Raw genomic sequence first — 19,349 nt, forward strand, 5'->3', positions numbered from 1 at the left:
AGTAACAGATACCATGTTCGACATTGAACATCGCATCAAGCACCAGCACTTCTTTAGGAGCGACCGCGAAATTGTGGCTGAGGCTTAGGGCACTAACGGCTTCGTCATTGAGTCTTTTGGACGATAAGTTCACTACTGTCTGGAGCGGTTGAATTTGCGGTTTGGCTTTAACCAGGTTGTTAAATTTCTTTTATTTTTTGAAATTCTTTCTGTGCGGAAACTTCCGAGATGCCAGAGAGAATAGGCTAAAGTTCAGTGGAGAGCTCTGATTGTAGGGAGCTAATGGCGGCGTTCGTCACAGAGAGGGTGGCACGAGTAGTGGCGATTTGTCCCAGCAAAAGTGACAAGCTGGCACGGTGGCTACAGTGATCACAGTATCAAAAAAATAATCAGGTCCTCCTCCTCTCCTCGGTCTTCTCTTCAGAAAGAGTTTAGAAATGCCATCACCATATCCTACATCTGTGGCACATCAGAAAAAATAGCCAAGATTTTAAAAAAGTACAACCTACACACAGCATTTAAGCCCCATCGCAAACTTGCTACCCTTATCCACTCTACAAAAGATCAGCTCCCTCCTCTCTTGGTGCCTGGAGTCTATAAAGTACCCTGTTCATGTAAATGGGTGTACTTTGGACAGACAGGCAGATCAGCCACTATCCGCCCGGAGGAACATAAGTCATACATCTGCAAACACAACTATGGTCAGTCAGGCTTGATTGACCATGTCTTGGATACAACCCACAGGATCTCATGGAAAAAAACCACCATGCTCCACCACAGCAAATTCAAAAAAGAGAGACTATTCTTAGAATCAGCAGCAGCAGCTCTCAGGAACCAACCAAATCTTAACAAACATGGTTGCATTAAGCTTCCTAAGATTTGGGAAACGCTTATCACCGGAGGTCCCACTTTACATTCCAGGCACTTAGAGGGTGCTCCACCCAGATAGGACTTTAGTGTCACCCATGTGGTTGGGTACTTAGTATTGTGTGTTATTTGTTTTTGATGTTACATTAGTTTTTTTGTAATCCCTGAAGATGTCTCATTTACTGAGATGAAATATACAGGAAGTACTAAATTCTGTTTTAATTCATTCTGAGTGCTGTATACAATCCATTAAGCCTCCAATATGATGTCCATTACAAATATATGGGTGGCAACTGCAATATGACATCATTTTGGGATATATCTGCACCAGGTGGTAGAGATACAGGATTTTGTAATAAGATTCAACTGAGAGGCAGATGCTTCTATAATGTTGGGACTTACTGGAAAGGAGATAGTTGTCCGCATTGATGGCAATATTTTCAGATAAACATGCCTTAACCTTTCCTTATAGATGATGCAGTAATAATCCATAATGTAGAATCTTCACTAGTATTTAATTAGTCTCTTGAGGCAAAAGTATTGTCGCTTGGGCTAATATTTCTGTAGGAAGGTATTGATATCATTGATATTCTGATGGTATCCAAGACAATTCCATTATATTAATTAATTTCATTATTTTTTGTGCAAGATCCATCTGGCTTCTGGTGTTATTTTGGTCAGTCCTTTTTTTTTCCTTTTGGAAATGTGGATGGCCAGTGTACATCTCTTCTCTCTGATATGGCCAAGTGGTTAGCGTATCCGCTCTCCAGCCAAAAGGCTGTGGATTCGAATCCTGCCATGGGCATGGGTGTTTGTGTTGTCTGTGGAAATACCAGTGGTGGTGGTGGCTGGCATTGGTGTAGTTGTGGTCAGTTGGCAGATTAAGTGGTTGAGACAGTTGTAGAGCAGGTGCCCTCTTTCGATGCGTCTTTGGACTCCCTGGAGGTGTCAAATAATAATAATATCCAAAAATTGTCAAATTTCATCCAGGAAATGGTTTTATAGACACCCCATCCCATCTATTAATGGATCTGGACTCATGACCATTACTGAATGAGGTGTAACATGCATTATTTTTCTAACTGGTTAGTTTTGATGTAGTGGAATCATTTTTGGTGTTTTCAGGTGTGAGGACATTCATTTCCTCCCCTTTTTTCCCCTATTAAGTATATCACACCATTCAGAGATAATGCAATTGTGAGATAGTGGGACAGACATGCACATTAATGTTCCCTTAGACACTTTTATTGCTATTACCTTCTCAATGGACACTAATATAACCATACTTTATGTTGCAAATTCATGGATGCAAAAACATTTTATGGAAGAAAGAAAAACAAGCAGGAGCATGCTCAAATAAGATCAATTTCTGGTTATGAATCTGCAGATTCTGTATTGGCTTCAGATAGTGAGGATGATGAAGTAAGTATTAATATGGGTAACAATGTTATGCCTATTATTATCCCTGAGAGCAATGATGATAGTGATGAAGATAGTGTTGATAGACAAATCAGTGAAAATGAAGATGACTATGGACAGTGAAATGAATAATGACAGTTCTGAATGGAAGAAAGTAACTTGCCGCTCTACTTGGCCCATTCAACAATGGAAAGGAGGCCTTACTCCTGCATCGGGAACTCCCCATGAACCTATAGGTTATTTTGGGAAGTTATTGGACAATGACACATTAGAAAATATATGTATATGTCAGTTTATGGAATTCCAACATCCAGAATGTTTTGGAAAGCCGCTACTCGAGTTTCTGTTGTGGCAGCAACAACGAGCCATAATCGATGGGAGCAAATTAAATTAGGGCTCCATTTCAATGATAACACTAATTGTGGGCTCTAATTTTTCAGAACATGCCTTATTTCTAACCTAATTCACAGAACATATGTTAAAGGTGGATTAAACACCATCATTCATACTTCTAACTTGATCTTCTGTTCCACATAAATTGATTCACCTCACTTCTTCCCTCTGAACTGGCTTTACTTATATTGTCCCTTTTCATATTTAATTGGCATCTGTACTAAAAAACTGTGGCTTAACAGCTAAAATTTTACATTAGGCCAAATTTGGAATTTGCAACACTCTTTCTGATAACAGTATGCAACAGCATGGAATATAGCACCTTTATTAAAAGCCCAACTTCTATTTTTGTCCATTCAGTGGACATGGCACAGGTCAGAGGCCCCCATCCCCAAGCATTTATTGATTCATTGCTTATTTATTGTGTTTTACTGAAATTAAGTTTTTTAATAGCTTAAACAATTTACCTAAACTCTAAGGTCATAAATTGTTTAAAGCGCTAAGCTGAGCTAAGAGAATGACAGCAAATTCAACCATTTAAATGTTTTCCTTATTTAGATACATATCTAATCCTACCCTACCAGTTAGAACTAACATTAGATACAAACCCAACTAAACAATAATGAAGTTAAAATAATTAAATTTTCTGTATTTGTAGGTCCACTATATGCATTAACCTGGGTTGGTCACCTGATTTATACATCACTATCATTCATGATGTTTTTCATGTGACAATGTCTGGCACGTGCAAGATGAAAAGAACCTTGGATGCCCTAAAAACTGATGAAACTACAATGTTTCATGTTCCACACCACTATGTGGAACATGCAGAAATTTGGTGCCCTGTCAGTCTGCAGCAATCCAATCCTCTGTCTACACTCGCAGTGGCCCTGTTAGCAGCCTTGGGTATATTTCCCCCAGCGAACAATATTAGATCATTAGACTGGAGATAACTAGGAATGAGCTAATGTAGACAGGGGTTGAATATTGGTACCCACATCCCCCAGAAGAAATGCCAAACTTCTGAAATGCTACTAGGCATTACTAGATGGTAGAGATGAGTTTCATCCCCGAGAGTAATACCACCACTTTGCTTACTGGATGCTTGAAGTAGTCATAAACCATGTCTGGATTCAAAATAGTCCTGGTTACCCACATCCCCCAGAAGAAATGCCAAACTTCTGAAATGCTACTAGGCATTACTAGATGGTAGAGATGAGTTTCATCCCCGAGAGTAATACCACCACTTTGCTTACTGGATGCTTGAAGTAGTCATAAACCATGTCTGGATTCAAAATAGTCCTGGTTACTTTTTTACCCTTATTTTCTGGCATATTGGACTAAACCTAATGGTAATGTTTTAGGAGACATTTAAGATGAGATAGTGAATAACCTTACAACCATTATACTGCAGGTGTACCTACTGGAGAGAGTACTAGTAGTGATATATGGGCGACAATGATGAGACTGTGATCTGTAGAGGAGTTGAGTGAAATTCTTCATGTGTGTGTGTGTGTGTATGGTTTTGTAAGGAATCAAATGTATATTCCATGTCACTCAATTTCAACTAAACTTAAAACAACAACCATGAAAATTCAAGGAGACAAGCAAATTACATGAAGATAAAGGCAAACAAAAATCCCAAAGCCTTTGCAAATGTAAATGGTTTAATACCAATCTCAACAATGCTCATTCCATCTATGGTCTACAAAACTGCACATACTTTTCCTAATAGAAACTCAAATTTTAGCTTCTTCAAGCACTTCAATTACATTTCATTCTGATGTACAATGACACAGAGTTTTTGACTTAGATTCCTCTCTTTTTAATTTTTGGAAACAAATCTCTGAGTCTCATTCTATCAGATTCGTTTGTTGTCTATCACACCCCTAATGCCACCACCAACTATGTTACTTTTTTAATTTCCTTTAATTCAGTGTTGATTTTCACAGTACAACTTTTGCAATAGTGAGGTCATCTTCCTTAGTGATTTCAATGTTCATAACTTTAACTAGTTTTTCTTTTCCAACTTTAAAGATCAAGCAAGTAAAGATGTTAAAACATTTACTATCACCAATGATCTTACACAAACTGTTCAGATAACAGAACAATGGGGGAGGGGGATTTTGATTATAAAGCAAACATAATATGAAGCTGATTTACACTGCTTGAGATAATTAACAAAACATTTAGAAAATGCAATGTAACTTGTGCAGTTTACAATAAAGCAGGAGAAAACTAGGTATGGTGGTGGTGTACAACAGAATAAAAATTCTTTCTTCTAAGGTTACACAGTGGTCAACATTTGTAGTGAAGAATTTATGGAGACATAACATACGTTAGAATAATTACTTAACATTAAGAAAGTAACATTCGCCGTTTCGACTTCTATATTGAGGTCATCATCAGGAAAATTACATATGTATAAGATACAAACTACATGACATAGCACTATACAAAAGTAAGATGAATTTAAATACTTGTTAATCATTTACCCTAGCCTGACCTCTGGTGGAAAAAGATTTTTAAAATAAATAAATAAAATAAAAATGGAACTGCATTAGACAATTTCTAACGTCCTCTCGTATTAAGATTTCTTCTGTTAGGGGCTGTTTTTTTTTTTTTTTTTTTTTTTTTAATGTTGTGCCCATACACAGGAGGTTGTTGATCAACCTATAGTACTTTAGTACTGTGAATGGGTAGTGGATTAGGAAAGGAGGAACTTGTTTATATTTGATTTAAATGAATGTAAATTGTATTAACTGTGAAACACAGCATGGGGGGGGGGGGAGACTATTCCACAGTGCAGGGATGAAGGAGGAGGAAAAGAAACTTGTGTTTGTTTCTAGGTGTACTGTGAAGGGATGTTGAGCAGAAGCTACACGTGTTCCAATGAGCTTAGTACTGAACAGAGGAATTATTGATGTTATTTCAGATGACCATTTCCCATGGAAATATTTGTAGAATATACATACTGCAGAAACCAAACGTCTGTGCGAAAGTGGGGGAGTGAGTTGGTAAGAGATGGGTCATTAATAAGTCTAATTTCTGTCCTCTGTATTGAGTCAAGCATTTTGAGAGAGCTTTTAGGGGAGCCCCACCCCATATGTGGGAGTAGTATTCAATAGCTGGGTAGATTTGCGATTTGTATAATGTTAACAGCTGTTCAGGGGTGAAGTAATGTCTTGAGCAAACGAGAAATCCTAGTTTTTTAGAAGCTGAGGATGCAATGGTTGTGATGTGTTTATGCCAGGAGAGGTTTGATGTGAGGGTAATTCCAAGAAGAGAGATCTCAAACTGTCAGGAAATTTGGGTATCGTCAAAAAGGATACTGGGAAAAAATGGTTCTTTTTTGTGGGAAATAGGACAGAACTGGATTTTATTAGCATTCAAATTGATGAGGTTATCCGAACACCATTGCAGGATGGCTTGGAGATCAGAACTGAGGATGGTGGTGTTGATGTTCTGTAGGTTGAGGTGAGCTGTGTAGGATAATGTTTATCAAATGGAAGCGAGGAGTGTAGTGTGCTGTTGTCTGCAAAACTGTGTATTGGGGTGGAGGTCAACTGAAGTAGATCGTTGATATATAGCAGGAATAGGATTGGTGAGAGAACAGAACCTTGTGAAACCCCAGCATTAATTGAATGGTGAGAGGATAGGGAGCCATCCACCATCATACACAGTGTGCATCCAGATAGAAAGCTGACAATCCAACTACAGAAGTCCTGGGTCAGACTGAATGATGAAGTTTGCTTAGTAAGCCTTTGTCAGACCTGATCAAAAGTTTTGGAGATATCAAGTGCAACCACTTGAGATTCGCTAAAGTTCTCCATGCCATTTGTTCAGAGATGGGTGACACATGCGAGCAGATCTTCTGTTGATTGGCAGTGATGGAATCCATACTGGTGTCATTTATTAGGTGGGTGTCTTCAAGGTAGGGTAGAATAGGAATTTGTAATTGATGACGTTTTCCTTTACTTTTGACAGGAATGAGGTAAGAGAGATGGGGCGGTAGTTGGATGGCAGTGACTTGTTACCCTTCTTGGGAATGGGCTGAATATAGGCCAATTTCCAGTTTTTGAGATAGATGCCAGTGGAGTAAGAGAGTGTATATAGGCAACATAGGATAGGAGTCAGTTCTGGTGCACAAACTTTCAGGACAATTGGGGGGAATACCATCAGGACCAGGAGACTTTTTTGTGTCTAATTTGGTCAGTATTTTTCTGATCTCATCCTGACAAAAGGAAATAGGGGCATTGTATGTTGGGTGTCTGGAATGGTTGAGAGACATTTACCATCATCAGTTATGCATGCATTGGAAGAAAAGTGTGAAGCCAGAAGATTGGCTTTTTCTGTGGGTGTAATAGAGCCATCTGGGTATGATAAGGGTGGGAATAATGTTGGGCAGAAGTTATGGCCAACTGCATTGGCGAGACATCAAAAGGCTCAGCTGCCGTTTGGACAGGCTGCTAGTTTCCTGCTTTTTGCTCTTTCAAACTCTGTTTTGGAAGTATTGATTTTTTTTTTTTTTTGCATTCTATTTTGGGATTTGGTATAAGCTCTAAGGGAGGAAAAAGTTCTTGATTTCAGCCAGTTATGGTATGTCTGGTGTTTCATCTGTACAGCCTTGGGGCATCTTTTGGAGAACCAGGGTTTAGTTAGGGAATGGTAGTGTTCAGAGTACTGTGTAGAATGTGTGTTTCCATGACGGTGAGGATTATGTTGGTGATAAGTTCGGTGCATATGTTTGGGTTGAATGGCCGGAAGCAATAGTTCAACCATGGGAATGTTGCACAGAAGTTGTGGAGGCTGTCCTACTTGGCACTGTTATAATGCCAAACAACTCTTGTGTGGGAGTGTCTGTGTAAACGTTGTTGCATGAGGGAGGAGATGAGAACTAGATTGTGGTCAGAATTATACAGGGGTGCTCCTAGTTCAACTCTCATTCAAGTCCTTCAATTGTTTAGTAATGCAAATTACAATTACAGCCATTTTAAATTAACAGAATTAACATAAAACTTTTCACAAGTTTTATGTTAATTCTGTTAATAGACGTTACTTGTCTGTGATTCCTGAAGAAAATCTCCTTCTGTAGTGGGACATATTTGGGGTGCTTCGGAACATGAGGGCCATCTCGGTAGCAGCGTATAAGGCTTCTTCTAAGGAAACACGATCTGTCTGTTGTTCTGCAGTCATCAGATTCGCCATGAGGATATCCACAATTTCCACTGATAATCTCCTTCCGTTAGACTAGGGTTGGCTTAGTAAGCAGTAAATACCTTTCTTCCCGACCATGTGGTGTCCTTTGTTCTCAATGGTAGGAAAACGGGACTAAATCCCACTTACGAATATTCCATGTCATGGCAGACGGATGGGACTCCTAACTGTCACTCAGGAAACTGCATAAGGTAACCTCCAAACGAAAACTGGCAAAAGACCTTGTGTGCATGCTTTCATTCACCCACCCAGATAGTGTATTTAGTTTCTGTGGCAATTCACACTGACTCTTTCACTGAACTGTTACAATTTCTCCAAGTGCCTCATACAAAGCCATTTAAGTGCAATTCTTCTTTCATGTACAAGGATCTTCTGACCATCAAATTCACTGCATACACCATACATACTGCACACTATTTCTCTACACAATCTACTGTGTGACCACAGATGCTAGACCCCTCGACACTTCTGCACATGGAAGAAGAAGGTGAAACCATTCTGATAATGGGGTAATCAATGCATTTTGTGGGATGAGTGTTTATTATTATATGCCGGAAAATTAGCTTTTCTTTTATGAATATTCTAGTTTTTAAAGTGGTATCTATTTTGTGTATACAACAGTTGGGAAATTTACATATAAAACACGTGATTTTGCGTGCTGTAACGAATTCGTACATTGCCTTATTCCTTTCTCCCCTTCAACATGAAATTACTCTCCTTGGCACATTGCCAACTGAGGATCTCGCATCTGTGGTCAGACAGTACTTATTTGCAATTATTATTCTCTCCTCAGCTTTTTCCTACCACAAAATGAAACAGACTCAATTTTTAATCTTTGGTTCTTATTTTTTTGCCCGACTCAACAACTCTTTCATATCCTCTCTCTCTCATGTTGTATACTCCTTTCAAATCATTCATTCCAGCCAGCACAAATCATATCATCCACTTATTCTACTTGCATATATATTGCTTCAGTCACTTTGAGTCTTCACATCCAGAAAACATGTATTCATTACATGCTTGTCCAGCACTTTTGATCATGGAATGACCTTTATATTTTTTCCATTTGTTTTCTTGATCCTTCTTTTACTTCCTTGTGTGTTTTGTCTCCCTTTCTGCTAGTTGACAAGTGCTTTTCTAGTGTTTTCAATTCACAAACAATATTATGCAACACTCCTCTTCTTGTTTTGTTTTTTTTTGTTATTTTTTCATCTCCTTTTCATACTCTCTCATGACTCTTTTACATCACTATTGCTATCTTGCATTCTGATACCCCCATTCTTGCTCGCATTCTACTTAGCACCTGTTACTTCCTGCCATGTCATTTGAATTTCTGTTCACATTGAACATTTCATGGTTCTCAATCTGCCTAATTATCATACATTTCTGGAAAACTCCAGTGTCACCTATTTAACAAACTATTTACATTTGCTGATGTATACATTACAATTTTTTTTAAGTCAACTACAAAAAACTTGCTGCCTCCATTGTTATACTACCTTACAAACATTATCAATACATATAAATAGCTATAAAATAAACAATCACAAGTTAATTAAAACTCCCAGATTAATTAGTAATTAATAAGTCATAATGCAAAAAAAATTAAACTTATTTTGAAAGCAAAACACTGGTTGCAATAACAACAATGATGATGACACCCAAGATGTTTGTAACAAGCTTCAGGAAATAATCTAGATAAGATCTGTAGTCAGGTGCTCCAGCATTTAGAAGAAGAAAAATTTACTAACCAGAAAAATGGAACTGCATTTCACTTGGGTGGCAGAGTAAACAAACACAATGTTCAAGCATAAGGACTAGAAATCATACATAATTACATGGAACCTGAATGTGACAACACTAAGCAAAAAAGGTCCATAATCTAAAAGGATTATGGACCTTTTTTGCTTAGTGAAAGAAACAATCACTGAAATAATTTTATGCTCAACCATTTTTGTAGAACTTCACTACATTTAAATTAAGGGGATATTAAATCCCACATTGTTTTAAAACCAAATAAGAAACTCAAAGATCGGAATCAAAGAGTTTCATGCCAAATATAGTAACTATAAACGTATCGGCAACTACGAGCGTAAGCTAAAGTACGTAGTTCAAGTATGTAGTACAAACTAGGGCAACTCGTTACAAAGGTGGAGAAAGTTCTGATCGCTATTCTTAGTATTTTCCATAATGTAAAACCCATCTCCTAGGAGATGTATGATGTTATACATTATGGTGGGAGGTCACTACCCAGACCGGTTTCGATCTTTATTGAGATCTCATCAGTGAATAGCTAGACCAAAGTATAATACTAAGGGTATAGCGAAAAGAACTTATATACTCTGCTATACGAGTTGTCAAAAAGGTGCACCCATAAATTATTTAAAGTAAAGAGCCAATAGGCTTCATTTCGGCAATGTTTTACATTGCCGAAATGAAGCCTATTGGCTCTTTACTTTAAATAAAAGAACTTTACTACATTAAGATGAGTATGTGTTTGGAGCAGGAGTCATCCATCAATTAGATGGAGCTCTATCACATTCACAAAGGTAGCTATGAGCCTACCTCAACCCAATTTGAGATTTTTTTCCAAGGAGCAGTATACCGATCTCCTACAGAACTCAAGTTCTTCCTGGAATTTTGTACACAAATTGCTGCTGTTGCCACTGTTACTGATGACCTATCTGCTTGTGCATGGAAGAAAGTGCTATACAAATGGGATGTTGTCCACATAATTCATCTCCCCCCCCATGCTCCACACACAAACCACCACAGGAAACTTAAAGCAATAACATGCAGCTTAATTTTTCTAATATTTTCATTTCAAAGATATAAATGTTTAAAATTGTGACACCTCATATTTCAAGAAGGTATCATTTTCACCTATTATAGAATGCTTATTCCAAAATTTCCAATGATTAACACACACAAGTCAAAACTAATGAAATGTAATACGAAATGTACTTTACCGTATGAGAATAAGAGATGTCCTTAAAACATCATCTTTGGGAGAAAAACCAACTTGTATTCTCACTCTCATTCCAGGAGTTAAGAGCATTGCAATACTCTGCTTATGAGTTTGGACTCCAAAAAATTCTTCTAAACTTTTTCTATATGCTGGAATTGGATTATCTGGCTTAAACTATAAAAATGAGAAGAAAAAAAATCAACTTCTTATGTTAACTTACAAAATTTTAAACAAAAATAGAATCAATCTGGAAGGAATACAGATTACTCACATTAAATTCTTCTAAATCCTGAAGTGTAAACAAATCTGGATCAATGCTGTTCGATTCTTTTGTACTACTATCTCCACCAAGCTTATGAGAAAGCATCTCTAAAGCACTATTTGGACTAGGATATAAAGCTAATGGAACTATTTGTGCCAGCACTGGGAGACTTGAGGGATTTTCTAGGGCAAACTCTTTGACCTAATTGTAAAAGGTTCCATATCCTTTTCAGAATCATTTAAAAATAATATGCATTTATGAACTAAAGTTTAAATATAAGCTAGTCTGGATCAAGGAATTTTCAACGCTTTTCAAATCAGGCACTGTTCAATTCTTTTTTTTAAGGTTACATTGGAATCAGCATTCATAGTGAAGAATTTATGGAGACAACACACATTTTAAAATAATTACTTTAGTTATAATTAAGAAAATAATATTCAACATTTCAACCTATGTATTGAAGTCATCATAAGGAAAACACACATATACACAGGACACAAGTAACGACACTACACAAAAGTAAGATGAATCTAAATGTTTTGTTAATAGTTTCTCCTGGCCTGATCTCTGGTGAAATAAAATAAATTAAAATAAGTATATATATATATATATATGTATATATATATATATATATATACACACACACAAAATTAAAAATTAATTCATAAAATAAACTTTTCATATATATTAGTATAATAATAAACTGATGATTAAAAAAGTTTTATAGCAGAACTACAGTAAACAATTAATCAAGTTCATTCATATTCAGGTTATCTTCTGTCCTGTCTGGATCACCGATTTGATTAATTCTATTGTTTTCTTCTTGACAAAAATAAACTTTTACATGGAAAACTTCAAGCAATGAGCTCTAGATTCAGCAAGTCAAAAGTCCAAAGTCTGATATTTTCACCATTTGGCCATATGGCTGCAAAACATTACATTCCTAAGCCACTTGAATAAACAAAACAAATGTATCCAATTCACCATCAAGATTGAAAACAATAATTCAATTCCTTTTCTAGACAAACTTGTCACAAGTCTTCCCTCAGACTGCCTCTCATTCACAGTCTACTGCAAACCTACACACACACATACACATGGGCCAATGCATAGATAAAAATTCATACCACCAACCAACACACAAACTAGGGGTCATCAGCACCTTCAAGCACAGAGTCCTAACAATTTGCTCCAAAGAGAAAGTACACTGAACAAAGAATATGGAATTATTAACCAAATTATAAAAAATGGCTACAATAAAAAAAAGTTCAAAAGATCGTCCACAAAAATGCCATTAAAAGCAAAAAATATAAGAATGTCACAGCCATACAATAGGGGCATATCAGAAAAAATAGAACATTACATAAATACAATATTAAGGAAACCTTCAAACCTCCTGCAAAATTAAGAAATTTACTCAGCTCATCCAAAGATCCTCTTTTCATACCTTGTCCACCCAGAGTTTATAAAATTCAGTGCACCTGCAACTTACCTTATATAGGAAAATCAGGGTGCACTATCCCAATGAGAAAAGATGAACACAAACACCACATTAAATTTCTCCACTATGCTTAAACAGGCCCGTCAAACCATGCACTTCAAACATGTCACAGAATTGACTGCAAAGGCACCAAGTCCCTACACCACAAAAAAATTTGGTCTGAAAGAAAGTTCAAAGGAGCCTGTGAAATGCTGAAACATCATCCAAATCTAAACAAGAATTATAGATGAATAATTCCAAGAATTCGGAGGACTCATCTTCAACCAATATAGCATCCAGAACAGCCCCAGACTTAAGAAAACCTTAATATGAGAGAACTTTAGAAATTGTTTAATGTAGTTCTCTATAAAACTTTTTTTTTAAATCATCGTATTTTATTATACTATTATGCATGAAAAGTTTATTTTATTTTGTGAATAAATTTTTAATTTTGTGTGTATATCATCATCATCAAATTCCTGCCATGTACCTTCAAGGGATGTAGACGATATGATAGTACCACATGAAAAATTTACATCATTACTAACTTCCTATCTACAGATTTCCTCCAAATCAGTTTGTTACTTGTCAAGACTCCAACATTATCAGATCTTATATTTCTATCGTCTAAGGCACTTTGTACCATATCAATCCACCTATATCTTGGTCTTCCTCTGGGTCGTTTTCCTGCCAACTTGGCAGAGAACACTTATTTTGCTAATCTTTCCTCGCCCATTCTGTTTAAGTGACCATACTACCTGAGATTAGCTCTGCTAACCCATTCCTGGATGACGACAATGTCAAGTTCTTTCCTAATATTCTCATTTTTAATATGATATTGCCATTGATGCCATCTGTTCATGCCTCTAATCTTTCTTAGGACTCCCATATCTGTGGTCTCTAGTCTTTGGTCAAACGTTTTACTTCTGACCCAGCTCTCAGATCCATAAGTTAAAACTGATTTGAACATTGTCTTGTATACAGCTAATTTTGTGTTCTGAATAATTTCTCTCTTATTCCATATGAATTTATTCAATTGACTTCCACCCATACCAGCTTTGTTGATTCTGTTGTCTATTTCCATATTTAATTTACCATCTTCACTAAAAGTCGTGCCTAAGTAGCTGAAATGTTTTACTTATTCATAGGTTCTCCATTCACAACACAGTTGACATTTTCAATGATTCTGCCTATTTTCATTGTCTTTGTCTTTTTATTGCTGACCTTCATACCATATCTAATACAACAGTTATTCAATTTAGTCAGAGAATCTTGCAGAGTTGTAGTGGATTTATTCAGAAGTATAACATCGTCCGCATAAAGCAAAGAGCTGACATTAACATCTCCAATTTTGATATCATGTTTAATACCACTTTCCTTCATAATGTGATCCATATAGATAATGAATAACAGAGGGGATAATGCACATCCTTGTCTCACACCAGATTTAACATTAAACCATCTTCATGTACTTCCTTCAATTCTAACTGCTGACTTACAACTCAAATAAAGACTGAGTATTGCTTGATATAATGCCCAATTGACACCATATAACTGCAGCGTATTGAATAGCTTCTCTCTTGGCACCTTGTCATATGCCTTTTCCAAATCGACAAAACTTAAATACAGATCTTTGTTATATTCCCATGATTTCTCCACTATTTGTCGTAAAGTAAAAATCTGATCCTGAATCCAGCTTTTCTTCACCAACCTTTTCTTCCACAATTCTTCTCAACTATTTCTCAAGTATACATGCAAATATATTACCAGGAACACTCAGTAGGAATACACCTCTGTAATTCTCACATTCAGTTTTATTTCCCTTTTTACATATGGGTACTATGAAAGCTCTACTCCAATCATCTGGAATCTGTCCCTCTGTCCAAGCATTCTGAACTATGCAGTGCAGCCAGTGTAAGACTTTTATACCACCATACTTGAGCATTTCTGGTCGATTATCATCTACTCCTGCTGCCTTTCCACATTTTAGGCTTTTGATGGCTTTTTCTACTTCAAGTATGGATATGTATTCCTGACTGCATGCCTAGTCAGTGTTTTTTTTTTTATCACTGTGCTGTCATCACTGCTTGTTTCATTCAGGAAATTTTCGAAGTAATTACTCCATACTTCAAGGATATCTTTTTCTCCCGTTTTCATGTCACCTTTATCATCTCTAACTCCTTTTACAGTACTCTTTCCTCCATTCCTAAGCTTCTTCAATAACCTCCAGAATATTTTGCTGCTTTCTTGATATTTATTTTCTATGTTCTTGCCAAAGTCCTGCCATGACTTTTGTTTAGCTAGTTTTACACAGTGTTTAGCTTTCTTACATTTGTCTCTGTATTCTCTAAGAGCACAAGCTGACTTATTGGCCAGGAACTTTTGATATGCTTTCTTCTTTTCCTTCACTGCCTCTTTAACTTCCTGTGTCCAACATGGAGTTCTAATTTTTCTATCCTTGCAGACAACTTCACCACATGCCTCTCTGGCTGAATCAATCAGGATTTTCTTCAAGGCTTGCCACTGAATCTCCAAGGTTTGGTTCCTGTTCTCAAACTCATTCATTTTTCCTTCAATAATCTTTGTGTATTTTAGTCTACAGTTCACATTTGAGAGCTGCTCAACTTTTATTCACTTTAAAACTTTCTTACATGTCATTCTTTTCGATATGAAATTCAATTTTATCCTGCTCAAGACTAAATAGTGATCACTTCCAATTTCAAATCCTCTGTACATATGGGTACTATGAAAGCTCTACTCCAATCATCTGGAATCTGTCCCTCTGTCCAAGCATTCTGAACTATGCAGTGCAGCCAGTGTAAGACTTTTATACCACCATACTTGAGCATTTCTGGTCGATTATCATCTACTCCTGCTGCCTTTCCACATTTTAGGCTTTTGATGGCTTTTTCTACTTCAAGTATGGATATGTATTCCTGACTGCATGCCTAGTCAGTGTTTTTTTTTTTATCACTGTGCTGTCATCACTGCTTGTTTCATTCAGGAAATTTTCGAAGTAATTACTCCATACTTCAAGGATATCTTTTTCTCCCGTTTTCATGTCACCTTTATCATCTCTAACTCCTTTTACAGTACTCTTTCCTCCATTCCTAAGCTTCTTCAATAACCTCCAGAATATTTTGCTGCTTTCTTGATATTTATTTTCTATGTTCTTGCCAAAGTCCTGCCATGACTTTTGTTTAGCTAGTTTTACACAGTGTTTAGCTTTCTTACATTTGTCTCTGTATTCTCTAAGAGCACAAGCTGACTTATTGGCCAGGAACTTTTGATATGCTTTCTTCTTTTCCTTCACTGCCTCTTTAACTTCCTGTGTCCAACATGGAGTTCTAATTTTTCTATCCTTGCAGACAACTTCACCACATGCCTCTCTGGCTGAATCAATCAGGATTTTCTTCAAGGCTTGCCACTGAATCTCCAAGGTTTGGTTCCTGTTCTCAAACTCATTCATTTTTCCTTCAATAATCTTTGTGTATTTTAGTCTACAGTTCACATTTGAGAGCTGCTCAACTTTTATTCACTTTAAAACTTTCTTACATGTCATTCTTTTCGATATGAAATTCAATTTTATCCTGCTCAAGACTAAATAGTGATCACTTCCAATTTCAAATCCTCTGTACACTCTGGTGTCCTGCACCAGGAGGAAAACATCACTATCAACAATAACATAGTCAATGAGACTTTTCTTATTCCTTGCCTCTTCTCTCCATGTGAATTTGTGCCATTATTATTAGCTTTGCTCTATACTCCAAACTTTCCCAAAACATTTTTGTATGTCTGACAATCACTTCCTACTCTGCTATTTAGATCCCCAACAAGGACCAACTTTTCCTTTTTCATTGTGTCAGTAGCTTTCTCTAGAGCAGTATTTCTCAAACTTTTTGAAGTCAGGATGCATTCAAAATCCTACAAATAATTGTAGGCACACTATATTCACATTTCTGAGAAATATTTTATAATAATTAACTAAAATATTACAGAAAAATAATGCGATAAAAAAAAATAAAACATACCTTAAGTTTATTCATTCTTGTGTTTATGAGAAACATGAGCCTGATGTGTCCTAGCGATTGCTTCAATATTTGGGCATATATTTGAAAGGCAAACTCTCATTTCTTCATCAATACATTGAAGAGTTCCTCTCTTTTTACACTTAATTGTGGCGAGGGTAGAAAATCCTAATTCACATAAATATGATGTTGAAAATTGTAGTAAAATGTTCAAAGCTTTTTTAGATATTGACACATATTCTTCTTTTATAGAAATCCAAAAAGCTTCAAGAGACAATTCCTTATGTTTAATCATCAATCCACAATCAGTGGATATAGCTGCCAGTTCTTCTTGTTCTTCTTCTGTTAATGTTAAACCAAAATCACTTGAAGTTTCCATAAATGGGTTTCTAATCCAATCGTACTGTCAGTGTTAAGTAATGGAAAATAAGAACTCAATTTTTCTTCTAAACTTGTTAAATGTTCAACTATTATTGGAAGTGTTACTTACCAATGGAAACATTTCCAAATTACCTTCGACAGCTTTTCTTTTCCAAATCTGTAGTTTTCTCTGAAATGTTTTCATTTTGTCAGTGGATGTGAGAGTATTTTCTTCTTTCCCTTGCATGCTAGTATTCAAAATATTAAGCTGCTGAAATATATCAGCCAACTACTGTAACCTGGCAATCCAAAATTCGCACCGAAGGAGGTTACAAAAATGTAATTGTTTCATCTCTTCAAAAAATGCAAGAAATTCTTGTCGTAGCTCGTATATACTGGTAAGTGCGTTCCCCCTTGACAGCCACCTCACCTCAGTGTGTAAAAGCAGCCTTCTGTGTTGTGAATCCATATCGATACAAAGCTTTTCGAATAAACGCGATTTGGCAGGTCTTGTTTTAATAATGTTTACCATCTGAGCAACTTGATCTAAAACTTCTCTTAATTTTTCTCCCAATGTTTTTGCCATCAAGGCCTCCCTATGAAGAAAGCAGTGAGTTACGATAACATTCTCATTTTGTTTTTTTTTCAAAAGATGTAAGACCCTTAACACAGCCTACCATGGAAGAGGCTCCATCTGTACAAATGCCTACACACAACTTCCATGTCAACTGCCATTTATCGAGATAGCTATTCAAAATGTTAAAAACGTCCTCACCTTTTGTAGACACACTTAATTCTTTGCAAAAAAGAAACTGATTTACTATTTGATCTTCATTAATAAAATGGACGATTACTAAGAGTTGCGCCTTGTTGGTAACGTCTGTTGACTCATCAACTTGCAATGCAAAATTTGAATACTGAAGTTTATTACTGCATAAATTTTTCTTGATATCAGAAGACATTTCTATAATACGCCTGTGAACTGTATCGTTGGACAGAGGAATCTTGCTTATTTTCATTGCTGCTTCATTTCCTAGCATTGTCATGACCATTTTTTTGCATGCAGGCAAAATAAGTGACTCACCTAAAGTATGATCTTTCATATTTTTTGCTATCAGTTCTGAGACTTGATAAGAAGCGATTTGAGCTTTATCAGTAACAGTCATTATACTTTTAAAAGAATTTGCCGCATTTGTTTGCTGTTCAGACAATCTCTTGAAAAAACTTACAGATTTATCTTTTAAATTAGAGTGTATGGTTTTAAAATGTTTACTCAATTTACTAGGAAGCAATGATTCATTTGCCAATTTACATTCACATACTAAACATAGTGGCAAAGGATGATCTTCAATTCCGGTCCAAGTGAAACCAAAGCTTAAATAACTTTCATTATATTTGCAAGTAGGCCGCGATTTTGCTTTCTTACTTGCACTTAACTTTTGCTCACTTCCAGAATCTGATTCTTCAATATCACGCTTCTTTTTGAGAAATCTATCCATTTTATTTGGGTGAATTTATCTGAAAATAAGTAATATGCACATAACATCCACTTCTAACACTTTTAAAATAAGTAATATACACAACAAGAATAAACCATATTCTTGTTCTCTTTGCAAGAAAAACCGCTGTTAATTAACATAATAATGATGTGTTGACAAAAAGAGCGGTATATCCGTAATGAAAAGGTATAATAAAGTAACTATATTTATTTTTATATCTGGACACATATTTCTCTGGAATACCACAGGGCGCACCCTTTGAGAACCACTGCTCTAGAGCCTCAAAAAATTCCTCCACTTCTACCTTAGTATAATCTTGTGTGGGACCATAGGCACAAATAAGTCTCATTGTCCAGTTCTCCATTCTGATATTTGCCCAAATCACTCTACTTGACACTGCCTGACATTCAAGAAGATGAGCCTCATATTTTGTATTGTTTGTTTGTGTGTATTAGGATTTACTCAGGATGTATACATTTATAAAATTAATTTAACTGATTAGAACCCGAGAAAGTATAACAAAAACCTTTAATAAATCACGACTAGTTTCATCGGTGCTCCGACTTCTTCAGGTGAGAAAGAAAAAACATAAGACTTATAAAAATAACAAGGTAAAAAACATGGACTTTCCAGCTTAATAAAAAGAAGTAGAATAGTAACAGTCATATTTGAATGGGTGACCACATGCTACCGTTGGCATGAGTTGAATGTGTGCGACAGCTAATTTTGGAGCGCCAGTACTAGATTACTGCGCTATGGGAATCAGGCAAATTGTAGCTTAGATTGTTGTTCAAGTGTGAAGGGCCCAGAACTATTTCTTTTGATTTGATAATTCTTCTTTCAAATTCATCCTTGC

At 36.2% G+C, this 19,349-nt stretch overlaps 1 protein-coding gene across 6 annotated transcripts in view; it reads right to left on the minus strand.

The window, feature by feature from the left end:
- The window catches only part of Tmem131 (Transmembrane protein 131), a 704,637-nt gene that overhangs the window by 182,824 nt on the left and 502,464 nt on the right, over nt 1–19,349 (minus strand). For all 6 annotated transcript variants that reach the window (XM_090406393.1, XM_090406392.1, XM_090406391.1 and 3 more), the window contains 2 exons: nt 11,136–11,327; nt 10,866–11,038 (listed from right to left, as the gene is read on the minus strand). In XM_090406393.1, the coding sequence (XP_090262519.1) occupies nt 10,866–11,038; nt 11,136–11,327 (365 nt within the window). The remainder of the gene's footprint in view (nt 1–10,865; nt 11,039–11,135; nt 11,328–19,349) is intronic.

The sequence above is a fragment of the Typopeltis vanoorti genome, chromosome 16, assembly GCF_054136105.1.
Source record: "Typopeltis vanoorti isolate ZY-2024b chromosome 16, IOZ_Tvanoo_1.0, whole genome shotgun sequence".
NCBI classification, from domain to species: Eukaryota; Metazoa; Arthropoda; class Arachnida; order Uropygi; family Thelyphonidae; genus Typopeltis; species Typopeltis vanoorti.